The 27,024-nt window shown below is 35.6% G+C and overlaps 1 protein-coding gene across 1 annotated transcript in view; it reads left to right on the top strand.

Moving 5' to 3' along the window:
- The window catches only part of XPO1 (exportin 1), a 42,978-nt gene extending 21,115 nt beyond the window's left edge, over positions 1-21,863 (top strand). The window contains exons 5-25 of the mRNA XM_082851647.1: positions 5,425-5,486; positions 5,714-5,758; positions 7,839-8,020; positions 9,267-9,315; positions 9,392-9,511; positions 10,645-10,773; positions 11,651-11,809; positions 12,762-12,959; positions 13,446-13,584; positions 13,785-13,966; positions 14,048-14,204; positions 14,304-14,467; positions 14,759-14,893; positions 15,444-15,627; positions 15,954-16,060; positions 18,284-18,478; positions 19,133-19,301; positions 19,981-20,115; positions 20,192-20,351; positions 20,437-20,533; positions 21,552-21,863. Of these exons, the coding sequence (XP_082707773.1) occupies positions 5,425-5,486; positions 5,714-5,758; positions 7,839-8,020; positions 9,267-9,315; positions 9,392-9,511; positions 10,645-10,773; positions 11,651-11,809; positions 12,762-12,959; positions 13,446-13,584; positions 13,785-13,966; positions 14,048-14,204; positions 14,304-14,467; positions 14,759-14,893; positions 15,444-15,627; positions 15,954-16,060; positions 18,284-18,478; positions 19,133-19,301; positions 19,981-20,115; positions 20,192-20,351; positions 20,437-20,533; positions 21,552-21,698 (2,915 nt within the window). The 3' untranslated portion in view covers positions 21,699-21,863. The remainder of the gene's footprint in view (positions 1-5,424; positions 5,487-5,713; positions 5,759-7,838; positions 8,021-9,266; positions 9,316-9,391; positions 9,512-10,644; positions 10,774-11,650; positions 11,810-12,761; positions 12,960-13,445; positions 13,585-13,784; positions 13,967-14,047; positions 14,205-14,303; positions 14,468-14,758; positions 14,894-15,443; positions 15,628-15,953; positions 16,061-18,283; positions 18,479-19,132; positions 19,302-19,980; positions 20,116-20,191; positions 20,352-20,436; positions 20,534-21,551) is intronic.
- The last annotated feature ends 5,161 nt before the right edge of the window (positions 21,864-27,024 follow it).

Here is a 27,024-nt window from a genome sequence, read left to right as displayed (position 1 = left end):
CTGATTGTAGCTTTACTTTTGTAAGAGTGTATCAAGGCTTTCTATTTTCTGTGTTGTATGAAAATTAGCCACTATGAAAGCAAGAGATAGGAGTCTGCAACTTTTTTTTTTCTTTTGGCTGCTTTGGGTCTTTGTTGCGGTGTGTGGGCTTCTTATTGCGGTGGCTTCTCTTGTGTGGAGCACGAGCTCTAGGTGCGCAGGCTCCAGAGCGCAGGCTCAGCAGTTGTGGCGCACAGGCTTAGTTGCTCTGTGGCATGTGGGATCTTCCTGGACCAGGGATTGAACCTGTATCCCTTGCATTGGCAGGCGGATTCTCAACCGCTGCGCCACCAGGGAAGCCCCGGAGACTGCAACTTTTTAACTCATATTTTAGTTTGCACCATCAGTATGTTGCAGTCAGTAGGTTCTCATTTTAAAGGGTTTTAGTGAATCAAATTCTGTGATGCATTTCTTTTACCCTATCATTAAGATCTAATATTTGCAATATGTTCCTGGGGGATAAGGTTGTTAATATTGCTGTGTAACTAACTTGCAAGATGATATATAACTTCTAAGTCAGGATGGGAGTTACTTAAATCTCAGCTTTTTAGCTAGCTAATGTTGATACTATCAACTTACAGGATTGTGTAGGCTATTTGGTATTGCTTTGTTTTTATTTGAAATGGGACTGTCAAAGAAATTTTTCTTGACTTTGAGAAAATAGAGTTGGATTATAAAAGATGCATGCATAAACTCTTGGATAAGGAGCATTCATGTGCCATAAGCTGCCTTCCAGTGAATAGTTAGGCATTTTTATACTAGTGTACCTTGTTTTGAAGAAATTATACGTGACTGGTCCTTTTAAAAAAAAAGTATTCCTTTTCAATAAATAATTCAAAGGACTTCAATAACTTTGGAAGTGAATTTTTTTGTTCATATTTAGAAGAACGGGATGGGGGGCTATGGATATAAGTATGCTAGATCATTGTAGGAGTCCTTTGAAAAACTTAGTAACCATATAAGAGCATAATTGTGTTTGTCAAAGGCATACAAACTATGTATGAGAACTCTTCAGTGAAATGTTCTTCAGTTTGTATTTTTAATATATATATATTTCAAGTTTTCCTTATTCCCAAGGAAGAGCTTAGAAGGCTGCTGGAAGGAATATCCTAGTCTCTTCACATACACTTTCTGACTAATTGGAAACAGATAATTTCTGATTAGTATGGTTTTTATTGGATATGAAATCTTGTAAAGGTAGTTCTTGTTTTAAGAAATTTGTTTTACATAAATGTCACTTTTGCAACTGGCAGACGACTAATTCTTTTGGCACAAAGAATAAATAGACACTGGGATTGAAGTATTTTCTGTTAAATCTCAGAAGCTGAGCTTTCTCTGCTACTTGTAAACATTTGACTTTTCTCCCTTGGTACGTGTGACACCTTTTTTTTTTTTTTGGCCGTGCCGTGTGACTTGTGGAATCTTAGTTCCCCAACCAGGGATTGAACCCACGCCATGCAATGAAAGCCCAGAATCCTAACCACTAGGCAACCAGGGAACTCCCACCATTTCTTTATATAGGTTCAGTTTACAATTGTAAACTTTTTCTTAATTGAACTGCTTTTATTTTTTTAATTCTGGGTAAACCATGGGAAGGAATTTGGGGAAAGGAGTTATGGTACTTAATCAGATAAGCTACATAGCAGTAGGAGATTCTAAACAGACAGTTGTATGCAGCAGTACTTGATCAAAAAGGTGTTGTTTACGTATAGTTTCAATGCTTTGGATGGATGGAAGTACTGATCATTATAGAGTGACGTTAAATTAAGAGACTTTAAAGTCTTTTTAAAGTCTCAGAGACTTTATTGTCTCTGAGATCCTTGTAGTTGTTTGGGTTTTTTTAATTACTTATTTCACATTTTTCCTGCTTTCATCTTTTACTCTTCACTCCATCTACGGGTGAATTTCAGAAGCCTCTAAAAAAGGGGGGAGATGGTATCTAATTGATTTAATTTATAACAGAAGAGTGAAGGATCAGTTTGATCCTGTTTTCTTATTCTCCGAGGCTGAGAAAAGCCTCAAAACTCATACATGTTTCAACCAGAGGCAGGAATTGTAGTTCTACTCTTGTTCCTTATGACAGATTTAGAAGAAAACTACTGAATGTCTTATTTGGTATTGTCAGTCATTTAATCTAAGAGAGTAGGCTGTATTTTTGGTTTGGTTTAAACCACGTTTTTGCCTATATTAGAGGTTTCAGAGGGGTGCTTTTTTATTTGTTTATAATGGCCCTTTTCCTTAATTTTTTTGAATTTTATTCTGTTTTTTTATACATCAGGTTCTTATTAATGTTATCTATTTTATACATATGTCAATCCCAATCTCCCAATTCATCCCACCCCCGGCCACTTTCCCCCCCTTGGTTCCTTAACTTTTTAGGGGTCTTAATGACAGTAATTCATCTGTAAAGAACAGGAGGGTCAACAATATCAGAATTGCTTTTTTTGTGTGGGTTTTTTTTTTTTTTTTTTTGATGGTAAGCGGGCCTCTCACTGTTGTGGCCCCTGCCGTCGCGGAGCACAGGCTCCACACACGCAGGCTTAGCGGCCATGGCTCACGGGCCCAGCCGCTCCGTGGCATGTGGGATCTTCTCGGACCAGGGCATGAACCTGTGTCCCCTGCATTGGCAGGTGGACTCTCAACCACTGCGCCACCAGGGAAGCCCAAAATGTTCACTTTTTTTTTTTTTGGCTGTGTTGGGTCTTCATTGCTGCACACGGGCTTTCTCTAGCTGCGGTGAGCGGGGGCTACTCTTCGTTGCGGTGCGTGGGCTTCTCATTGTGGTGGCTTCTCTTGCTGCGGAGCATGGGCTCTAGGCACGCGGGCTTCAGTGGTTGTGGCTCGCAGGCTCTAGAGCTCAGGCTTAGTTGCTCCACAGCATGTGGGATCTTCCAGGATCAGGGATCAAACCCGTGTCCCCTGCATTGGCAGGCGGATTCCCAACCACTGCACCACCAGGGAAGCCCCAGAATTGTTTTGATTTGATCTAGTGGATATTAAGGACATGAGATTGTTGTGTGGGTTAACCTAACTAAATGGTATGATTTAGCACTCATTTTAAAATAAAACTTGTTCCCCTAGTCGGTTTGTTTCTTTGTTTTAATCACCTTATTGAATCTAGATCTGATTTTATTTTGTGTGTCCACAAAGCCTCGTTTTTTTAAAATAATTTTAGACAATAGAAACATTGACCCAAAAAGTACAGAATGTACTTACACCTCTTAGTTTATCCTTTTAACAACTTAGACAACCATAATAAAATTATCACAACCAAACATTTAACATTGGTTCAGTACTATTAACTGAATTATGGACCTTAATTCAAATTTCACAAGTTGTCTCTCTTGTCCTTTTCCTAGTCTACAATTTATTTAGTTGTGTCTCTAGTCTCCTTAATCTGTGACAGTTCTTAATTTCTGCTTGATATGTCTTTGACACTGATGAGTTCTGGTCAGTTATTTTGTAGTGTATTTGAATTTAGTTTTGTCTGTTGTTTTCTCATGATTAGACTGGGGTTCAATATTTTGGAGCAAGAATACCACACAGGTGATGTGTCCTCAGTCCACCAAACCGGGGGTACATGATGTCAATATGTTTAATTATTCATTTATTATTAATCTTTATCAGTTATGTTGGTGCCCACTGGTTTTCTATTTACAGGTTTACTATTTTCCACTTTGAAAGTGAAAAATATCTTGGGAAGATAATTTGACAGTGTGCAGATAATGAATTTCTCCTGAAAGTGTTGCCCATTTGTTCTAGCATTCATTCATTGGTGGATATTGTCTGCAACAATTAGTACTGTGGTCTTTGCCTAATGTAGAAATTTTTAAAATGTCAATAACGTAGTTTTCAGCAGATTGTATGTGTTTGTATATAACAGTTAGGTTTTTGGCACCTGGCAGGCAGGTTTTTTAAATGATTCTTATATTGTGAACATTTTTAATACTTAACATTACATTTTCAGTTGATGAATAATCCTTACTTTGTGGCTTTATTGTACTTATGAAATTTTTCTGCAATTAGGAAATTATTTATTAATGATTTTTTGAAGGTTGTTTCAGCTTATGAAGATTACTATATTAAGGTAGTTTTACAATCAAATAAGCACTTTGTTGCCTTCAAGTTGACGAAATTTCTGGCTAACCCCTTATGGGTAAATTTCTTAGCATATTCCTTCTCAGTGGATATTGAGTCCAGTGTTGTAGATTTGTTAGATGAGACTTGGTACACACAGTTTAGTAAAACCTTTATCTGTATTTTTGAAGTTCAGATAGCTTTGAAAATTCGAAAATCTTCATAAGTCATTTGGTGGCAAAACCTAAATTATTAAACAGATGTGAGAATAGTCTTTATTCTTTGTAGTGGGAAATAATAATTTGTTGGATTAGGGAATCTGTTTCAGACCCTTTGGATATGTTAATGTAAGTGTACCACATTACTTTAAATTTTGAGGGGAGCTGTCGTAGATGCCAAGTAAATTCTGAATGATGCAAATTAAAATCAAAGGCATGAAGTCAACTGTTGAAAGAATAAAAGGCATGAAGTCTTAACTGTTAAGAACAGATTATACTATTAAGGTACCCTTAAGTAAAGACTACTACAAATAAAAACTTCCTCCTTGGGCTTCCCTGGTGGCGCAGTGGTTGAGAGTCCGCCTGCCGATGCAGGGGACACGGGTTCGTGCCCCGGTCCGGGAAGATCCCACATGCAGCGGAGCGGCTGGGCCCGTGAGCCATGGCCGCTGAGCCTGCGCGTCCGGAGCCTGTGCTCCGCAACGGGAGAGACCACAACAGTGAGAGGCCCGCGTATCGCAAAAAAAACAAAAACAAACTTCCTCCTTAACTCTGTTTTTTCCTACATTGTAGGACAAACAAGTTAAAATTACTTATAGGATTAGCTTAATGCTATAATTAAAATAAATCTGAAAAGGATTAACATCTGACCTTGATTTTTATAAATTTTACATAAACTTATTTATAGTGCTCACAAAGTTATGTCTTAAAGGTTTTTGTAGTTTTAACCCACAAAAATAATGTGTTTATTTAAATGAACAATACCTTAGTCCTTTATGGGGTTTTTTGTTTTGGTTTGTTTTTAATTTAAAAATCACAGCTTGGTATACTTGACTGTCTAACATTAAAGAATATCTTAGAATACAGTAGTTCCTAATTGTTAAACCAATATTTTGTAAAGTTTAACAAAAACTAAAAATTAAAGGAATAGTACACTAAACTAATTGGCATTTTTCAAAAATGCCATAATTGGAGATGGGATTCAGGTGTATCATCTGACTTTACTCTGCCCTCCCCCACCCCCAGTTTTTTTGGTTCCTGAAGATGTATTAGCATGCTATGAAAGTGTTGAATAATTTTTTTTTAATAGGGATAAAAAAATATGTTGTTGGCCTCATTATCAAGACGTCATCTGACCCAACTTGTGTAGAGGTAAGAGCTTTTTTGCAGATTATTGTGAGAGTATAAAATCATTTAAATATTGGGTCTTCAACTTAAACCCACTTCTGTCACAGACATACAGACACATATATGCACAATCATTTACAATAGATCTGCAGTCTTTTTTTTTCTCTCTGTGGGGGTGTGGGTTGCCTACATTTGTTATTTATGTATCTATTTTAAGTCCTCATTTAATCTAAACTTTTTTCTTTTCTTAGAAGGAAAAGGTATATATCGGGAAATTAAATATGATTCTTGTTCAGGTAAGTTTTTAGTTAACACACTGTTTCCCTGAGAAGGATTAAGTGCTTCACTTCAGGCTGAGTGGTTGAACAAATAGTCTAACCTACTTTTATCGAATAACTAAACTAACATCTTGCAGAGTAGTGATAGTAATCTTCACAGTAATTACAATAGCCTGCTGTCTAGCATTTAAAATTGTTAATATGCTGTGGTAGGAAACATCAGATATGGTACTGTAAAACCTTCACTTCTTTGGCTCCAATATGGATTGAACTCATTAAAAAATTTCTCATCTAATGCAAATGTAAACTACAATGAGGTATCACCTCACACTGGTCAGAATGGCCATTATCAAAAAATCTAGAAACAATACATGCTGGAAAGGGTGTGGTGAAAAGGGAACCCTCCTGCACTGTTGGTGGGAATGTAAATTGTTACAACCACTATAGAAAACGGTATGGAGGTTCCTTAAAAAACCAGAAATAGAACTACCATATGACCCAGCAATCCCACTACTGGGCATATACCCAGAGAAAACCATAACTCAAAAAGATACATGTACCACAATGTTCATTGCAGCACTATTTACAATAGCCAGGACATGGAACCAACCTAAATGTCCATCAACAGATGAATGGATAAAGAAGATGTGGCACATATGTACAATAGAATATTACTCAGCCATAAAAAGAAACGAAATTCAGTTATTTGCAGTGAGTCCAGCCGGACCTAGAGTCTGTCATACTTAAGTCAGAAAGAGAAAGACAAATACTGTATGCTAATGAATATATATGGAATCTTTAAAAAAAAAAGTGGTACTGATGAACCTAGTTGTAGGGCAGGAATAAAGATGTAGACATAGGGAATGGACTTGGCACAGGGTGGGAGGGGGAAGCTGGGGCGAAGTAGAGTAGCATCGACATATATACACTACCGAATGTAAAATAGTTAGCTAGTGGGAAGCAGCAGCATAGCATAGGGAGATTGGCTCGGTGGTTTGCAGTGACCTAGAGGGGGTGGGATTGGGAGGCTAAAGAGGGAGGGGATATGGGGACATATGTATACATATGGCCGATTCACTTTGCTGTACAACAGAAACTAACACAGTATTGTGAAGCAATTATACTCCAATAAAGATCTATTAAAATAAAAAAAATTTTTCTCATCTGTCTCATACTGTGCATGTTTCCTTTCCATGTCCACTATCTCAGTCTTATTAATTCATTGAAAAAATTGCCTTTGAATTCAAGCATCCCTTTAATTGATCTCTATACTTAGCCTGTTTTTTAATCTTTCTATATTTCTAAAGTCAGAAATTTTAAGTTTACCTACCTTTAATAATATGTCCAAAAAGTTTCTTGAGAACATTAATTAGTATGTGAGGGAAAAACAGATTTTTTTTAATTTAATAAGTTATAGAAACATTGGGTTTTCCTAAACACTTGGATTTTCACTAAGTTAAACTAGCTTTTATTGAGAACTTCTTGTTCTTAGCGTATCTCTGAATGGGAAGAGGGAGAAGTCCAAAGAGGTTAAGTTACTTACCTCTTACTTAACAGGTGCTATTACAGAAGATTGTTGGGAAATCCCTAGCATACAGAATCAACAGTACAGATCTTAAAATTGAATAAGTCCATTAGGCTTTTGGTCAAAGATGATTCTGTCCCCAACGATAATGCTACTTTTCTTCCAAATTTCTTATCTCCAAGCCCTACCTATATTTCAAGGCCCAGATTCCAGCCAAAGAAAATATCTTTCCCTGCCCATCACCTTTTTATCATTTAGAGTAAGATCTTATAGTCTCTTAGGATAATTTGCACATATCTGGCAAATATTGATATGCATACACATTAGAGCTAGATTAGACGAATCAGGATTATTGAGAGGAGGAACAGGGCATTTGAGACACAGAACTTTGTGTTGTAGTTTCTACTCTGTACATTCTATAGAGAGCAGCACATTTCCTGTCTTAATAAAGGGGAAGAAAATGAAAGGTGGTTGATATTTGCTCCTGCTTTTGGTATCAAGCAATTTCTATGAAGTTTGTTTTCTTTACCATTGACAAGTGAAATGAAATTAACATTTCCTATCTTATTTTAGATACTGAAACAAGAATGGCCAAAACATTGGCCAACTTTTATCAGTGACATTGTTGGAGCAAGTAGGACCAGTGAAAGTCTCTGTCAGAATAATATGGTGATTCTGAAACTCTTGAGTGAAGAAGTATTTGATTTCTCTAGTGGACAGATAACCCAAGTGAAAGCTAAGCATTTAAAAGACAGGCAAGTAATTGTTTTGGAATTTTTAAGTAATTTATCTAGCAATTTCAAGGAATTTGGAGATAGATTGTAAATTTTTAAGGAACTATGATTATTAAAAGTTAATACACCTAATTCTTTTCTACTACAAATTTGAATAGTGCTAAAGTGGCCTAATCTAAATATGGAGGCTTGAAAAATATGTATGACGTTATAGCAAAATTAACTTCATGCATGTCATGTGGAAGGAATATAGGTTAAGAATTCCCAAAATCTCTTTGGAATCTGATTCATATGATGTCTAGTTAATCATAGGTCCAAGGATATGACTTGTGTCCAGATGTCTACTTTATTCTTAATATTCCTACATTTTATCAGTTTCCCTATAGTTAACACCAGGAACATGCCAGATTTTATTTTCTTCAACATAGTAATAAAAATGTGTTTAGTCATTAGGGAACAGAAATGTTTTTTACCTTTATGTATTCAGACTAGCTTCAGAATTTAGGATTTTTTCTCTGGTTTGGTGTATAAGCACATTTTAGGTGTATAAGCACATTTTAGGTTTGAAGATATATCGAACACCACTTCTCTCATTTTGGAGAGTTCTGTTTTGACTGTCTTGATTTAAAAGACTAGGTTGAGGGACTTCCCTGGCCGTCCAGTGGTTAAGACACCGCGCTTCCACTGCAGGGGGCGTGGGTTCGATACCTGCTTGGGGAACTAAGATCCCACATGCCATGCAGTGTGGCCGAATTTTAAAAAAATAAACAAAAGGGGCTTCCCTGGTGGCGCAGTGGCTGAGAGTCAGCCTGCCAATGCAGGGGACACGGGTTCGTGCCCCGGTCCGGGAAGATCCCACATGCCGCGGAGCGGCTGGGCCCGTGAGCCATGGACGCTGAGCCTGCGCGTCCGGAGCCTGTGCTCCGCAACGGGAGAGGCCACAACAGTGAGAGGCCCGAGTACCGCAAAACAAAAAACAAAAACATAAATAAAAGATGTGATGTGATTGAAATTATTCTGATAGAGTAAGGATGACATGAAAACCAAACCTTCAAGAAATGAAATTAAGTGCTATTTATAGGTGAGTTTTAAGAGATATTTACACATAGTTTTAATAGCTTTGTAACTTTCGATGAAGTTATTGATATCTGTGTTTATAAATAGAAGTAACTCAAGTTTTCAGTGGCTGCTGAAATGTTAGTATGTAAATAATTACAGTGTTCATTTCTATGTGTGTTCTAAACTGATCAATTTTTTATTTTTTTAGCATGTGCAATGAATTCTCACAAATTTTTCAGCTTTGTCAGTTTGTGATGGTAAGTGCTTTGAATTTCATTTTAAAAACTAATTAATTATATAGGAAGATAATTTACAATCATGTTTTTGTTGTAGGAAAATTCCCAAAATGCTCCACTTGTACATGCAACTTTGGAAACGTTGCTCAGATTTCTTAACTGGATTCCACTTGGATATATTTTTGAGACCAAGTTAATCAGCACGTTAATTTATAAGGTATAGTGAATACATTTCAGTTATATTTATCACTGGATAGTGGTGTGTATTTTCTTAATTTGTAATGCTCTTGTGAATATTAAAACCATTCCACATTCACAGCCATAATCAGCTTTGTTTCCGAGATGAGGAAATTGCTCAGAAGAACTTTTCTGTAGTTTCAACTACTAATTCTTAAAAACCGTGTCAGAATTTTATGATTCTGCCACTCATACCAGGCAGTCTCCCAAATTGTATGTGAACAACTAATAATGAATTTGGTTTCCTTTTAGTTGCAGTAGCATGTAATACCTATGTAAAGTCTTATAATTGTTCATCCAGATATAGTTACCAACTGGTTGTATTTCCAGATGTTTTCTAATCAGATATAATGAGTAAATTATGTATTTAATTAAGACCTTATAAAAGCAGACTATTATAACTTACGTTTGGGGCTTTGTAGTTGAGGGCTTGATATGGTCATGTTCTAATCTGAATTTACTATGTTAGAGCCACCATTTTATCCATAGACAGTTTATTTTAAATTGTTTGCCATTGTCAACAGTAGTGCAGGAAATACTGGACATTTATGCACTTGTCCAAATATTTGGTATAAATTTTAATACATGTAAGTATTGGATCAATAGGTATGTCCATTTTTAAGGCTTCTGACGCTTACCAAATTGCCACACCCAATGGGAGGCTATTTTTATACCTTCTCAACAGTTAAATATGAAAGAGCCAATTTTTCCACACGTTATTAATCCTAGGTGTATTGCCCATCTCTTAAAATCCTAAACAATTAAAGTCTTTTTAGATTATACAGAAAACACGATGTCTTTAAAAGTCATGTAATAGACTGTGGGGAAAGTTTCTAAGCAACTTTGTGTTTTCCAGGTGTCTGAGGACACATCAAAAGAAAGCACAGTATACTACTAAAGCATTTACTGTCTATTGGATGGATAATGAAATTTTCTTAAAATATATGTGCCAAAAAACCCTATCACCACCTATTTGCCTGATATTTTTCCTCTGTGTTCCTGATTTTTAAATCCTTTGTTATTTTTTTAATTGTTAATTTTAAGTAAAGTGCTTCAGGCCGTTTAATTTTATGCTTCCTTCCCCCCCCACCCCCTTTTTTTAAATTAAAATAGTTCCTGAATGTTCCAATGTTTCGAAATGTCTCTCTGAAGTGCCTCACTGAGATTGCTGGTGTGAGTGTAAGCCAGTATGAGGAACAATTTGTAACGCTATTTACGCTGACAATGATGCAGCTAAAACAGGTAATACAACACCCTTAAAAACTGACTAAACAATTTTAGTGCCTTAGAAAGTGTTGGGTTTGAGTTGAACCATTTCAGCACAGCTTACCATAAATAGGTGAGCTGTAATGTGATTGTATATTTATTATATAAAATGAAGGGTAAGCTAGAAATTTTTATGAACATTTTGAAAATTCCTTGAAGTAAATTCTCTGGGAGTGTCATGGTAATTTATTTCTACAGAATTTAGAGGCTTAGTAACCTGGGGTTTAATATCAGTTCTGCCTTTGACCTTTTATCTCTTAAATGAACGGATTAGCCAAGTGTTAGTCTGACTAGTTGTATATGAAATTATCTAGAAGGTTAATCACAAAACTATATTACTATATATGTTAGTGATCTGAATCAACTATTTTTACATTTTTAATGACCCTAGGTGGGAAAACTCTGATGTAGGGAATATGTCAAAGCATAATCTTTGAGGAAATTTTACTACTTGCAACTTTAAAAAAAAAATCAAAAGCTAGGACAGCAAGTTACAAAAATGGATATAATAGACCAAGGCATTCTAGGGGAGAATAAGCTGTTTAACTCCATATGGTTTTTTTGTTGTATTTTAAAAAAAATTTATTTGGTTGCACTGGGTCTTAGTTATGGTAGGCGGGCTCCTTAGTTGTGGCATGTGAACTTTTATTGTGGCATACATGTCTAGTTCCCTGACCAAGGATCGAACCTGGGCCCCCTGCATTGGGAACTTGGAGTCTTATCCACTGTGCCACCAGGGAAGTCCCACTCCGTATATTTTAAAATTAATAAAAGGGTGGTGGAAATTTAGAACTTAAATGTAGTATCTTTGTTTTTAAAATGAAGGGCTTATGATCCATATTTAACCTCGCAGATGCTTCCTTTAAATACCAATATTCGACTTGCATACTCGAATGGAAAGGATGATGAACAGAACTTTATTCAAAATCTCAGTTTGTTTCTCTGCACCTTTCTTAAAGAACATGGTCAACTTATAGAAAAAAGATTAAATCTCAGGGAAACACTCATGGAGGTAGGCTTTATGGAGCCTTTGGCTTCTGAAATTAATAATAAAAACTTAAAGTACAACTTTGTTCTAAAAATTCCTGTACCTTTTAACGTATCTTACCTGTTACTTGTCTGTGTAATATAAATATATGTTGCCAATTCTGAATTATAGTTGTTAAAAGCCAAGTGTCACGATATTTGTGTTCTACTCAATACCAGATCAATAATTTATAATGAAAATTAAATTCCTAAAGCGTGTGCAGATTTGTCATTTCTAAGATGAAAAGTCTAAAGACCTTATTTTAAAATTGAGATGTAATTTACATAACATAAAACTATCCATTGTAAATTGTTTGATTCAGTGGCATTTAGTACATTCACAGTGTTGTCAACCATTACCTATTCCAAAACATTTTCATCACCCACAAAGGATGATGTACCCATTGAAACAGTCACTCCCTCAATCCGCTCTACCCTCCAGTCCCTAGCAACCAGTAATTTGCTTTACATCTCAATGGATTTAACTATTCTGAACCTTTCACATAAATGGAATCATAACATACTGATTTTTGTCATTGGTTTCTTTCACTTAGCATGTTACTATGTTACAGCATGTATCAGTACTTAATCCCTTTCATGGCTGAATAATACTTTGTATGGATAAACGTCGAGTTTTGTGTCCGTTCATCTGTTGAACATTTGGATTATTTCTACCTTTTTGCTATTACCAAATGTCTTTTAATGTCCATACCTTTTTACAATCACGTAAGTTTCTTGACACGTCCTAGGACATGTCAGAAGAAAGCACAGTTGTTCCTAGAGAATTTCTGTTGTCTGTTTGATGAATAATGAAATGTCAGAGTTGTACAGAATGCAACATGAGTTTTTATTTCCCGTTAACGTAGCAAATGGAAAGCAGTTTGAGGTTGGTTAGTAACGTCTAAGGATTGTTTTAATAGTTTTGGTCTCCTATGTAGGCCCTTCATTATATGTTGTTGGTATCCGAAGTAGAGGAAACCGAAATCTTTAAGATTTGTCTTGAGTACTGGAACCATCTGGCAGCTGAACTCTATAGAGAGAGCCCATTCTCAACATCTGCCTCTCCATTGCTATCTGGAAGTCAACATTTTGATGTTCCTCCCAGGAGGCAGCTGTATTTGCCTGTGTTGTCCAAGGTAACAGTAGTGGGTGATTGAATGTGCTTCCTGTGATTTGGGGGACCAAATGCAAATACTGGCTTTTATTTTTTGGCTAAATCTATCCAAGCACCACCTGTGAGTTTCTTAGGAATGAAAATGAGATGCAAGAAAGTTAACAATTGATTATTTTATTTTATTTTATTTTGTGGTATGCGGGCCTCTCACTGTTGTGGCCTCTCCCGTTGCGGAGCGCGCAGGCTCACGGGCCCAGCCGCTCTGCGGCATGTGGGATCCTCCCGGACCGGGGCACGAACCCGTGTCCCCTGCATCAGCAGGCGGACTCTCAACCGCTACGCCACCAGGGAAGCCCAACAATTGATTTTTATCCATGTTATTTATTCTTTTATATTGTGGGAATAATTTTGTTTGGTATGTTGGTGTTAAGTGGGAGTGGGGGTTACATTTGATGTGACTGATTTCAAAGATCTAACAGATTTGTTTCTCTTGTTTATTGTTGAATAGGTCCGTTTACTGATGGTTAGTCGAATGGCTAAACCAGAGGAAGTATTAGTTGTAGAAAATGATCAGGGAGAAGTTGTAAGAGAATTCATGAAGGATACAGATTCCATAAATTTGTATAAGAATATGAGAGAAACATTAGGTAAGTTAATAAATACTGTTAATTTAATCTTCATCTTTGTAATTCAGTTTGGGGTGGAAATACTTTTTTAGGAAATATGGCATGCTTAGGTTCTCAATCTGTTAATAGCCATCCTTATTAATGTGCTATTAGTCTTAGTAAAAATCTTTTTGCTCATTAAGTTTTGCAATTTGAAACATTTGGAATTTTTTTCCTTGTAGTTTATCTTACTCATCTGGATTATGTAGATACAGAAAGAATAATGACTGAGAAGCTTCACAATCAAGTGAATGGTACAGAGTGGTCATGGAAAAATTTGAATACATTGTGTTGGGCGATAGGCTCCATTAGTGGAGCAATGCATGAAGAGGATGAAAAACGATTTCTTGTTACTGTTATAAAGGTATGTAAGAGATAGGTATGAACTGGAACTTTAGCTAAGTGTATTTTATTACAAATGACTGAAATTTGTCTTATTTTACAGGATCTACTAGGATTATGTGAACAGAAAAGAGGCAAAGATAATAAAGCTATTATTGCATCAAATATCATGTACATAGTAGGTCAATATCCACGATTTTTAAGAGCTCACTGGAAATTCTTGAAGACTGTAGTTAACAAGCTCTTTGAATTCATGCATGGTAAATCCTATTTGCTTAATATATTTTATTTAGTTTTGCTGAATAAAAAATGGAAATTTTTTTTGAAAATTTTTTTGATAATTGTTTTTGTGTTGTTAGAGACCCATGATGGAGTCCAAGACATGGCTTGTGATACTTTCATTAAAATAGCTCAAAAGTGCCGCAGGCATTTCGTTCAGGTTCAGGTTGGAGAAGTAATGCCATTTATTGATGAGATTTTGAACAACATTAACACTATAATTTGTGATCTTCAGCCTCAACAGGTATGTGGATCAGCAAGCATATTTTTCTTAGAAAATAACTACTGTTTTAATGACAATTTATTAATGGGAATAGAAAGAAAGCCACTCTTGAATTCAGTTCAAGTGTTTCTGTGGTTAGGTTTTTATAGTGAGGCAGAAATTCAACCAAAAGTTTGTTAGGCTGTTTTCATACTTAATATAAATTATTTCTGACACTTTAACAAAATTAGTTTTAAGTGTATATGTGGATTGTTTGTGTGTGGTTTTCCTTATTATGATGCATGCAAGTAAAATGTCTGCCTTTTAACATAGGTCCATACATTTTATGAAGCTGTGGGGTACATGATTGGTGCACAAACAGACCAAACAGTACAAGAACATTTGATAGAAAAATACATGCTACTTCCTAATCAGGTTTGGGATAGCATAATCCAGCAAGCAACCAAAGTAAGTTTTATTACTTTTTGTAAAAGTTCTAATGGAAATTGAGAAAATTATATTTACAGAAGTAATAAATTTAGTACCTTTGACATGTATATCTGATCCATAAGTGCTTTTTTTTTTTTTGGTGGTACGCGGGCCTCTCACTGTTGTGGCCTCTCCTGTTGCGGAGCACAAGCTCCGGACGCGAAGGCTCAGCGGCCATGGCTTACGGGCTTAGCTGCTCCGCGGCATGTGGGATCTTCCCGGACCGGGGCACGAACCCGTGTCCCCTGCATCGGCAGGCGGACTCTCAACCACTGCGCCACCAGGGAAGCCCCATAAGTGCTTTTATGTGTACTTTTGCACATTGAAAAAATTGTAGTATTTTTATTCTGTTTTGATGCAAAATTGGGAATATTTTGCTCTGTTTTTAGTAATGAAGACTTTTGCATTAGTTTCACCATTTAACATTATAAATGTGATGGTGCTTTGGAGTAGTGTGGGTAATGTTTTTTGCTTTAGCTACAATAATAATTCTCATATGTTAAATGGAGTTGTTTTTTGTCCTTCGCAGAATGTGGATATACTTAAAGATCCTGAAACAGTCAAGCAACTTGGTAGCATATTGAAAACAAATGTGAGAGCCTGCAAAGCGGTTGGACACCCGTTTGTGATTCAGCTTGGGAGAATTTATTTAGATATGCTTAATGTATACAAGTGCCTCAGTGAAAATATTTCTGCAGCTATTCAAGCTAATGGTAAGCGATTCTGAATTCTTATGGAATGATGTATTAATAAGTCAGTTCTGCATTCACTGCCTTGGCGTAAGCATTCAGCACTTCTCACAGATTTAAATTAATCCGTCCCATTTTTCAGGCGATCCTAGACAATTTTTTTAACCACTCACAGGCCCCTTTCCCCTATAAAATTAGTCTTAGTTTATTTTCTCAGGAAATTCATCTGTGTACTCTTGTCTTTTAAGTTTTCTAATGGTAAATGGGAACTAATAGTATCTGAAGTACCTGTAACTGCCAGTGTAGAATTTTAGTTGTTAAGTTGGATTCCACCTGATTGTATTTTTTAGGTGAGATGGTTACAAAGCAACCATTGATTAGAAGTATGCGAACAGTAAAAAGGGAAACTTTAAAGTTAATATCTGGTTGGGTGAGCCGGTCCAATGATCCACAGATGGTAAGTGAGATGTGCTTTTTGTTTTTAAAGTTGATGCTGCATTCTCTGGAACGTGCATATATTCTGTATGCGTTTAGGTATTTTAAAGGTAATTTAGATGTTTACATCTGGCATTATTTTATAACGTTCTATTTAGTGGAGTCCCTGAGTACATTAAAATAATAAGATATATACCATCTTCAAAAGAAATTGCTGTTAGTGGTGGGGGGGTTGGTGATGTAACAAGATAGCTGAGATGATTGGGTCGTTTTTATTTTTCTTTGGATAGAGTTCAGATGAAATTTTTGTTTTCCTCATGGCTTTGAGAGCAATTTGCAAGGCTGTCATTAGTTTGCCTTTTCAGTGGGTGGGGGGGAGTAAGCACTTTCCTAGTTGAAGGTTTGAAAGTCTCTTTTGCGCTCTTATTCCTGTTAGTTTTAAATGGTTTTCAGAAACTAAACCAGCTCCATATGCCTCAACTTGGGGAAAATGAGATTTATGTTTAGTTATTGTATACCTTTCATTTTCTTGATCCTGGGAACATTACCAAAAATCTTATCCTGTTTATCACTATTGTGTGGAAGTAGCACTGACAACCGTGCAACTTACTTTCATAATTTTAAACTTTCAGTATTGTTCCTATTGATATGGAAATTTTTTTCAGGAAATTCTCAAGGTATCAAGCTTAAATACCAAAAGGTTTTAAACATGTTTATGTATGAGATCAGAACTGTATTTAAAATTGGAAAGTAAAAAGGATGAATTGAAGGAATTGAGAAGTTCATAATTTACAACAACTTAGGCAATAATTTCAGGAGTATCAGTGATGATAATAAGAAGGGTCTCATTATGTTTTACAACTAAGGTTTATGTTGAGGTTTGGGGCTGTGAATTCAAAGATAGTCAAACACTTCAGATCCAGTATGTAGGAAAATAAATTATTTCAGTGTTAAGAGTAGAAATGTCAGGGTGGGGGAGGAAAGAATAAATGAGTCATGGGTATGAAATGTATAACGTGGGGAATATAGTCAATAACTCATAACTTTTTATGGTGACAGATCATAACTAGACTTAATGTGGTGATCATTTGAAATGTATAAAAATACCAAATCACTCACTATACTGTGTAACAGGAAGTTACATCGTGTTGTAGATCAACAAACATACAACGAACTCATAGAAAAAGATACCAGATTTGTGTTTATCAGAGGTGGGAGAATGAGGGGAGGGGAAATTGGATGAAGGCAGTCAAAAGATGTAACGTTTAGTTTTAACATAAATAAGTACTAAGAATGTAATGTACAAACATGATAAATGCAATTAACACTGCTCTTATGTTATATAAGAAAGTTTAAGAGTAAATCCTAAACGTTTTCATCACAAAGTTTTTTTTTCTATTTGTATCTATATGATGTTCACTAAACTTATAATCATTTCATGTATGTAAGTAAACTTAGTGCTATACATTAATCATGTCTCAATAAAACTTGAAGAAAAAGAAGTGAGAATCAGTTCTAGTTAAGAGGAACCAAGTAGGTAAAAGGAAAAATAATTTTGTGCTTATCCTTCAAATCTTAACTAGACTTGTTTTGTTGTATGGTGGGACGTACTAACTAGTAATCTTCAGTTAAATGAAAGATGGTTATATTTATTGTGCACATCTTAATGGAGAACCTATTAAAAGCATAGAAGTTACGCCTTACTAAGACTGTATTTATTGAGAATCTTGGAAACTCACACACAGTCTTTCTGGCATAGTCCAGTTCCTTTTTTGAGAGTAAGTGATGGTTATTATTTCTGATTATTAAAATATCAACTAGCATTCATTAAATTAAAAAAATCATTGAGTGGGTGTCTGCTTTTGGTTAGATATGAGTACCTTGGTACAGTATTGGTGAGGAGGACTCTACTTTGAGGTTACCAATCCCATACACACAGTATTCCTAGAATCCTGGTCCTGCCACAATACTTAGAGTGTCAGGCCCCAGTTTCCTTTAATAATTACAGATTTAAACTATGCAGTGTCCATGGCCCTTCTCAGCCTATTGTGATTTCTCGCTTTCTCTTGGTAAGGTTTTAATATACAAAAACTTTTAAAGCACAGGAGTTTCCAGTTTTCAGCAGATGATCAACCTAGATTAAATCTTACAGATGACATTGACCTAGCTGCTTAATAAGAGTTAGCAAGTGCCTACACTAAAATTGAAAAGTTGTGGGTTTTTTTGTTTTGTTTTTTTTAAACAGGTAGCTGAAAATTTTGTTCCTCCTCTGTTGGATGCAGTTCTCATTGATTATCAGAGAAATGTCCCAGCTGCTAGAGAACCAGAAGTGCTTAGTACTATGGCTATTATTGTCAACAAGTTAGGAGGACATATAACAGCTGAAATACCTCAAATATTTGATGCTGTTTTTGAATGCACATTGAATATGATAAATAAGGTATGTGATTTGCATTTCAGTTACATAATGAGAGATTCTGCAGTATGTCCTTATCACTTTTAAAAGGATAAATAATGGCTGTCTATGAGTACACCATAAACTTTAGGCTCTGATATTAAATATTTGAACTTCTAGATAAGAAAAATACTTTTTAAATTTACAAAAGTAAATTTGATAGATTGTTTATTCAAATAGCAGCTTGCATTTGTTGAATACTTGCTGCATTTTAGTCACTGCCATTTTAAAGTGTAGTCTGTGCTTATAAGGAATGGGAAAATGTATTAAGAAGAAAAAAATGTACATGTAAGTGTACACATCTACACAGTAGACAACAATTTTTCTAATCTGTATTAGTGATCTCAAAGTCACTTAAAAGTGGTAGTAACAGTCTCAGAGTTACTAGAAAATATGAAGGTCTTTATGTGGGTTTTGTTGAGTTCTCTTTATAATAAGGTGAACTTGTATTCTTTCAGTTTGGTAATTCATTTGTCTAATAAATAGTAATTTTGTCTTCCCTGACAGGTGAATTCTATTAGCTTTTGAGTTTGACTTTCACATCTTAACGGGGTCCACTAATTAGGGCTTGCTTTCCCCCTTCCATTTAACATAATTCAGGCATTGAAACTTTATTTTGTTCCCACTGTTTGTTTTTAGGACTTTGAAGAATATCCTGAGCACAGAACGAACTTTTTCTTACTACTTCAGGCTGTCAATTCTCATTGTTTCCCAGCATTCCTGGCTATTCCACCTGCACAATTTAAACTTGTTTTGGATTCCATTATTTGGGCTTTCAAACATACTATGAGGAATGTAGCAGATACAGGTAAATACACAGAAACGATGTTCTTTATTCATTTGCTTACCAACCCACGATCCATGTACAGACACTTACAGGTAGGTGTATAGTGGTAGACAGGTAGGTATCACTTCACTTCTCATGGTTTTGCTTGAATGCATCAATTCCATAGATAGGTCTGAGTAAGTCCTATAAACAGTTTAATCAGATCCAGAGTGAGTTCATAGACAGAATTGAGTTAGAGGGAGATGGGCATAAGATTCAAGGCAGGGAGAACATCACTCACCCATATCCTCACCAGTGTTTCCTTTTCCCCATATGCTTTTCCTCTGTGGCACTGAGGGTTAACTAAGGATAAAACAAAAAAACTGTTTATAGTTGGAGGATTTGTTTTCCTTTTAAATAATAACTGTTTTATGTAATAGAAAAATCTACTCAGTTGCACTGCTTTTGGAGTGGAGGTAGAGAGAATCAACTAAACCTTCAGAAATACTGGAAAGATGGTAATGATTAGATTATAGCCTGTAAGTTAGCAGACATTGATTCCAGTTTAACTCCATTACTGAGTCAAGATAATTTAGGCAAATAATTGTCATTAGCAAAAAAAGAGGGGCGAATGGACTTCGAATGAATTGTTTAATAGCTGAAACACTATCATGAATGTTGTCAGTATGTAATAACGTTGTTGGCATTATATGTATTTTAGGCTTACAGATACTTTTTACACTCTTACAAAATGTTGCACAAGAAGAAGCTGCAGCTCAGAGTTTCTATCAAACTTATTTTTGTGATATTCTTCAGCATATCTTTTCTGTCGTGACAGACACCTCACATACTGCTGGTAAGAATTTAAAGCCATAAAAGTATGTGTTCCGGTTGCTCTTATATCTTGAAGTTAATGATGTCCTTCTTAACAGGTTTGACAATGCATGCATCTATCCTTGCATATATGTTTAATTTGGTTGAAGAAGGAAAAATAAGTACACCATTAAATCCTGGAAATCCAGTTAACAACCAAATGTTTATTCAGGAATATGTGGCTAATCTTCTTAAGTCTGCATTCCCTCATCTTCAGGAGTAAGTATAAATAGACTTTTTAATAAACTTAAATTTTTAAGTTTTTTTTTTTTTAAGCAATTAATCATTGTGTTTTGACTTGCAGTGCTCAAGTAAAGCTCTTTGTGACAGGACTTTTCAGCTTAAATCAGGATATTCCTGCATTCAAGGAACATCTTAGGGATTTCCTGGTACAGATAAAGGTATGTATTTTATTTGCAGTTGCAGAAGTATTGACTAAATACTGATTGAATTCTTGCATCCAGAATTGACCACTTTTTGTAATGCAAAATGAGTGGGCTTTTAAAATATGTGTAGTCTTACTCTTTTGAGACTGATTACAGAAGGAAACACTTTGAAAGTCAAGGCCAGGAAGAGGAGATAGGTTTGAAATGGTTTGAAATGTTCGGGGGAACTTTTTATTAATATAATTCATTTTAGAATATCTGTTGCAACATTGTGATTGAATCCCATAGGTATTTTTAAAGGAGTGGAATGGGTGAAAGAAACACATTGGTAGTTCCTTTTGGGATTTTCCATTTTGTTAGTAAGGAATTCATTTTAGGGGGAACATAATTAGCAGATACCACCCTATTTTTACTGCTGTTAAAATGCTCCATTTACTTATGGGAAGAGGGATTTTTCTTGTATCATCATGCTTTAAAGAAATACAAAAAGTACCATGAAACTCATAAGTAGTTGATGTTATCTTTGTCTATTAAAGAATTGGTCACATAAGATATGCAGGTTTTTTTCCCTCCAAAATACAAAGGTTTTGTTGTTGGGTTTTGTTTTTTGTTTGTGTTTTTTTTTTTACTGTAAATATAAAATTAGTAAAAAAAAAAAAAACTAATTCATAAAGTTGAGAGTGTATAAAGGATGAAAATTGTCTGAAACACAGCTATGAGGACAATTATAGAAACTTGATCGTTAGTCTTTCTTGGTATCATTGCTTATGGAGTATATTTTGTATATGGCATTACACTATCCCTCTTTTGAAATCTTTTTTTCCCCCCAACTAACGCCTTTGGTTTTTAATTCAGTTGTGTAGAATTATAAAAATAATATACCATAATTGAAACTCAGTAATTGATGGATAAATTATATTGCTTGTGTAAACTGGGAGGTGCTTATCTACACTTCTTTTTTCCCAAAGGCAAGTCATTTTGCGAATTGAAGTTTACTAAAGTATGTTGACGTTTCAACTATCTGTTTCCACAGGAGTTTGCAGGTGAAGATACATCGGATCTCTTTTTGGAAGAAAGAGAAACAGCCCTTCGACAGGCTCAGGAAGAGAAACATAAACTTCAAATGTCTGTCCCTGGCATCCTTAATCCACATGAAATTCCAGAAGAAATGTGTGATTAAAGTCAGAAGTCATGCTGGGTTGTTGTTGTTTTTTTTTGTTTTTTTTTTCTTTTTCTGGTTTTTTTTTTTTTCTTTTTTCTGCAACTCTGTTAGCAGATGAAAACAGCATCTGGATATTTGTCGACCAAAATGATGCCAATTTGTAAATTAAAATGTCACCTAGTGGCCCTTTTTCTTATGTGTTTTTTGTATAAGAAATTTTCTGTGAAATATCCTTCCATTGTTTAAGCTTTTGTTTTGGTCATCTTTATTTAGTTTGCATGAAGTTGGAAATTAAGGCATTTTTTAAAATTTTACTTCATGCCCATTTTGTGGCTGGGATGGGGGGAGGAGGCAAATTCAATTTGAACATATACTTGTAAATTCTAATGCAAAATTATACAATTTTTCCTGTAAACAATACCAATTTTTAATTAGGGAGCATTTTCTTTCTAGCCTGTATTTCAGTCTAGAAGAAAAGATAATGAGTAAGACAAATTGCGTTGTTAAAAGGATTATTATAGTGCTGCATTGTCTGAAATTAGCACCTCTTGGACTGAATTGTTTGTCTAGGCTACATGTATTACAAGTCTGTTTGGCAAGTTTGCAGCAAGATCATGTGCATATCATCCCATTGTAAAGCAACTTCAAAAAATATGGGAACACAGTTAGTTATTTTTATTACACAGTTCTTTTTGTTTGTGTGTGTGTGTGCTGTCGCTTGTCGACAACAGCTTTTTGTTTTCCTCAATGAGGAGTGTTGCTCATTTGTGAGCCTTCATTAACTCGAAGTGAAATGGTTAAAAATATTTATCCTGTTAGAATAGGCTGCATCTTTTTAACAACTCATTAAAAAACAAAACAAAACTCTGGCTTTTGAGATGACTTATACTAATTTACATTGTTTACCAAGCTGTAGTGCTTTAAGAACACTACTTAAAAAGCAAAATAAACTTGGTTTACATTTATTTTCCCTTTATTGGCTCAAACTTATTCCTATATTAATGAGAGTGGTTATTTGTGTTTAGGTATTAGGTAATATTTTTAAATGAAGTTTGATACCTGTTGACTTCTAAATATTATTTCTAAGGTTATTAAGTAAAGGCAGCACTTGTATAAAATGAACATGCTCCTGAAATACCTTCTGTTCCCAAGAAACGAGTCCTTCCTGTGACAGCTTGGCGCACATTTTACCTTTACTTGCGGTTAAAAAGCATCTTCTTTATTCTGGTTAGGGGCTAGGGGTAACAAAGCTTAAAATTAGTCTTAATGAGAACCAAGGGGCAGAAAGCTACTGCACATATTCTTGATTAATTCTACTCTTGTAAAACAACCCTTGGAAGTAGTGTAGTCCCTTTGGGAAAGGTGGGAAGAGAGGAAAAAATGTGTAAGAGTGCCTACGAAATATGAAAAGGGAGTAGAAAAACGAAACCAACTTGGGTGAACCTGTTTCCAGAGGATTAAATTAGCCTTCTATAAACCTAGACTAAAACCTAAGCATTTGAAGTGCCTCATGTTCGTGGAGAATCAGCAGCGTGGTATAATTGCTGTACTCCTAACTTTATAGGTCTTTGGCAAAAACTAGCATCATTTTAGTAGAATGTAATCATACATAAAATAGTCATTTTTTAGAACAGATGGTAAGATTTTTAAATGTGTTCAAAGAGGAATATTGAAGGACTTTGTTTAAAACTTCAGCTTTGTTAAAAGCTTGATTTGATCACTGGTATTGGCCTGAAAATAAGAGGTTTTCTTGGATCAGTCAAGACCTCAAGTCCAAATCGTTTGCTGTATTTGAAATCAGCTGTAAGTTCATGTTTGGTTTAGAACAGCTGTCACCATTTCCATTTCCATTCCGTGTAATTTTCTTATCCTATAGCCCCATTGCCTACCTTGATATGTTCTGGATGTTTAAGAAACCAGGCTTTGGCCAAAATGAGACTGATAGCTATAAAAAATTAAATCTAGGATGGGCATTTCTTGCTTAATTGAAAGTTAATCATATCAGGCCAGCTTCAAAGGTATTTGACAGCAAAGCCCACTGATAAACTGGCCATTCGAGATGTTTGGTTTAGTGCTGTTTAACTCTTGGAACAAGGCAATGTCTCAGTTACAAATTGTGAAAGAGAACTAGAATTGTCTCATAAGTGGGTCTGAATCCTGGTCTAGGCACCCGTTAGAATCTTGGGCAAGTCATTTGAACTTTGAAGATGGGATCACAAAGCTAATTCCTGAGTCAGTTGTGAGGATATCTCAACGAACAGTAGGATGCATTTTTTTCTTCACATTTTAGCATGTCTGGAAATCAGGGTGTATTTTACAATCCATGGCACCTGAAAATTACAGTGGCGAGGCAATACCCCTGGCATATTTCCTTGCTTGTCCCCGTGTGAACTTAGTTATAATGGTTTGTAAGCATTTATTTAATTGCTATTTAAAAGTGTGTTACAAAGGATTGCTCAGCAACAAAATAAAATGTTACTTATATGCAAAATGGCAGAGGCAGCAGGATATAAACTAGATAATAAAGGGAGGAAATACTCATTGTTGGAAGGATAGTCACACTTCCATATTATCTTGCAAAGTGGCAACCAGGTTTTTTGCGGGGCCTAAGCAAGGGAGCTGCCCATAAGTTATAATGCAAAGAATTGTCCACCAAATGCCAAGCAGTGCAATTTTATTCATACGAAACTTTGAAATTTCAAAAAGGCTGCTGTAGCCAGTTCATGTATTTTGTAGTAAGGACTATCATATTGTCATAGTTGAAATTGTTTTCTTGTTCTCAATGGTACATAAAATTACTGGTACATCTTGCAACTGATATCTTAGAATTGAAATACAGCAGAAAGCAAAGTGTGAGTTCAGTCTTCACAGGCTGTCAACTCCACATTGAGTCAAATCTATCGGGTGCAGATGTTTCATGATTTGATGCCAACAGACATGCAAGGATGGAGTTGGAAGAAATACAGTATTAGAATACTGAGAAATTAATTGGTCTGGTTTGCTGGTGTATGTATTGGATTTTCCTCCTAGAAAGTTTCCAGCAGAATTAGTCTGTAACGTGTGAAGACTTAGGTCTATGGAAAAGAGGTTCAAAAAGTTGTAAGTCACATAGTCAACCGATTCTGGTGTTGTGATTAGAAGCTCAAGAACAAAATGGATTATTAAGTTACATAAAAGTATATTAATAAGTAGTACTTTGGAACTTAAGTACTGTTGTAAAGTTAACAGTAAGTACTGTTGTAAAGTTTCTTACCGCTTTTTGTGCTTTTCGTCTCTGATACATTCTGGGTAAACTTAAAAAATTAACTGTAATTCCATAATATATTTAGTCCATGTTTAGATTTCCCCAGCAGTTCCTAAGAATTGTTTTTCATAGCTTATGTTTTTCCAAATAGGTATCCAATTCAGATTCATGCTTTTTGCATTTGTAGTTTTTAATTTCAGTGATCGTTGTTTACTTGAAAAATATTTGGTTACTATGCGAACCTGTTTTTTAAAGTATATTCTCTTTTTTTCATGTTTATCTAAGCATAGTTTATATTCTATATTGTCTGTTGTCCCGATTGACAAAAGCCCTCCTCCGTACCCTACCCCCTGCCTTTAGAGTCCACTTAACAATTTTATTTACAGATTTATTCTAGATGCCCTAGGGAGTAAAGTCTTACTAGCTTGCAAAGTGGTTATGTATTTAAGAATATTTTTGTAAATGAACATTTTAAGGTTTTTTTTGTTTTTTGCTCATGTAACAAGAAAGGTAGTAACAGTGACTTATTATAGTTTATTTTGTTGTGCTTTTATCAGTGACGTCCAGAGAACCAATACAGAATTTGGGAAGTGCTGCTTTATGATATAAGGTTCTGGCAATTTAGGAATTTTTTCTATCCGCAGCACTTGGATTATACCCCAAGGTCAAATATGGCTGTGGGAATTTCAGCTATTATACCTGCATTCTAGGCAGCAGGGAAGATAAAAGCTTCCCCTTTTAAGACTCAGAACAAGTTGCAGAACACTTTTGAATAGATCTCCATAGCCCCACCCCATAAGAAGCTGAGAAATACAATCTATACAATCTTAAAGCTGGATGTGTTGCTGCTCTGAGTAGAATTGGCATTCGATCAATGAGGAAGGGGGAGAGTGAATTGAAAATAGCAGTCTTAACCACAAGTTCAGCAAAATTTAAGTGAAAGTAAAGGACAAGGCAGCTGACTCTGAAAAGTAAAATCTTCTCTAAGCATTGAGGTACTGAAAATGCCAAAGAAATTGCTCTTCTTACAGTGGCAGCTGTCTTTGTCATTCACTGTACACAATTCAAAAAAATACCCATCTGTACAGGGTAGCAGACAAAACCATTTACTCCTTGTCTTGTTACTAATTGCTGTGTGGTATCAATTTTCAAGATAAAAAGAAACTACTGAAACTAACATCCTGACATTACAAGAGGAAGACTTTAAAACCTAAAGGAGAGGAAGCATACAGAATTTGAGGGGGAAAGGCCATGTCTAAGAGCTGGGAAAGTTTATGTGTGGGAAACCTGTTGTTTCCTTTGTGAAAAAGGTCTTTTGGACAAATGGGTATCTAAACTTACAGAGTCCTTTTCTTGATCTACTCCTAAGTGAGCTATCACTGCTCTCCCCACTGTCAAGACACCTGAGGAAATTATGTCTTTTCCCCAAAGTTTGCTGACTAGACCTTTTCTTTCCTGACATGGAAGTACCTTCTCCATTTTCAGAAATCTTCCTTTATCCGCTCACCCTGTATATCTTTGGAGACTATTATAGATTAACTTGCATTTAATTTTTTACATCTCTCTTCTCTTAGTCTGTTAGGATAAGACCAGAGTTTCAAGGTGGGATACACTTTTTTGTGCTCCAGCAAGACATGCGTAAGAGATCCAGCCTGAACATTAATTCTCTGTACTTGCTACCCTAACTGAAGTTCCTAATCCAGAATGTCCTTTTCCTACAACTATAACAAGAAAAGAAACTCCAGGCCTACCACACTTTGATCTCAGAGTCCTGAGATCAGCCATTCAAAATGAGATCAGGCTTATTCAACATGCCCCATCAGGTAAGAGCAAACTATTCTTAAGTTTATTTTACCTTTTTTATGATTCATCAGACTCTTAGGCACAGAAAGTAGTGATGTACTTTCCACCTTGTTCAGACTATTGGTAATGGTCCACAAGAAATCCTTTTATTCCTGAGTCCATCTCAAATCTGGGTCTTCAGAGACATTTAAAAAGGTAGAACCGGGACTTCCCTGGTGGCGCAATGGTTAAGAATCCGCCTGCCACTGCAGGGGACACGGGTTGGATCCCTGGTCCGGGAATATCCCACATGCCGCG

Source organism: Leucopleurus acutus (genome assembly GCF_964270905.1).
Source record: "Leucopleurus acutus genome assembly, chromosome: 12".
Lineage (NCBI taxonomy): Eukaryota > Metazoa > Chordata > Mammalia > Artiodactyla > Delphinidae > Leucopleurus > Leucopleurus acutus.
The sequence above is the reverse complement of the archived record's forward strand: the minus strand, read 5'-3'. Positions and strand labels throughout refer to the sequence as shown.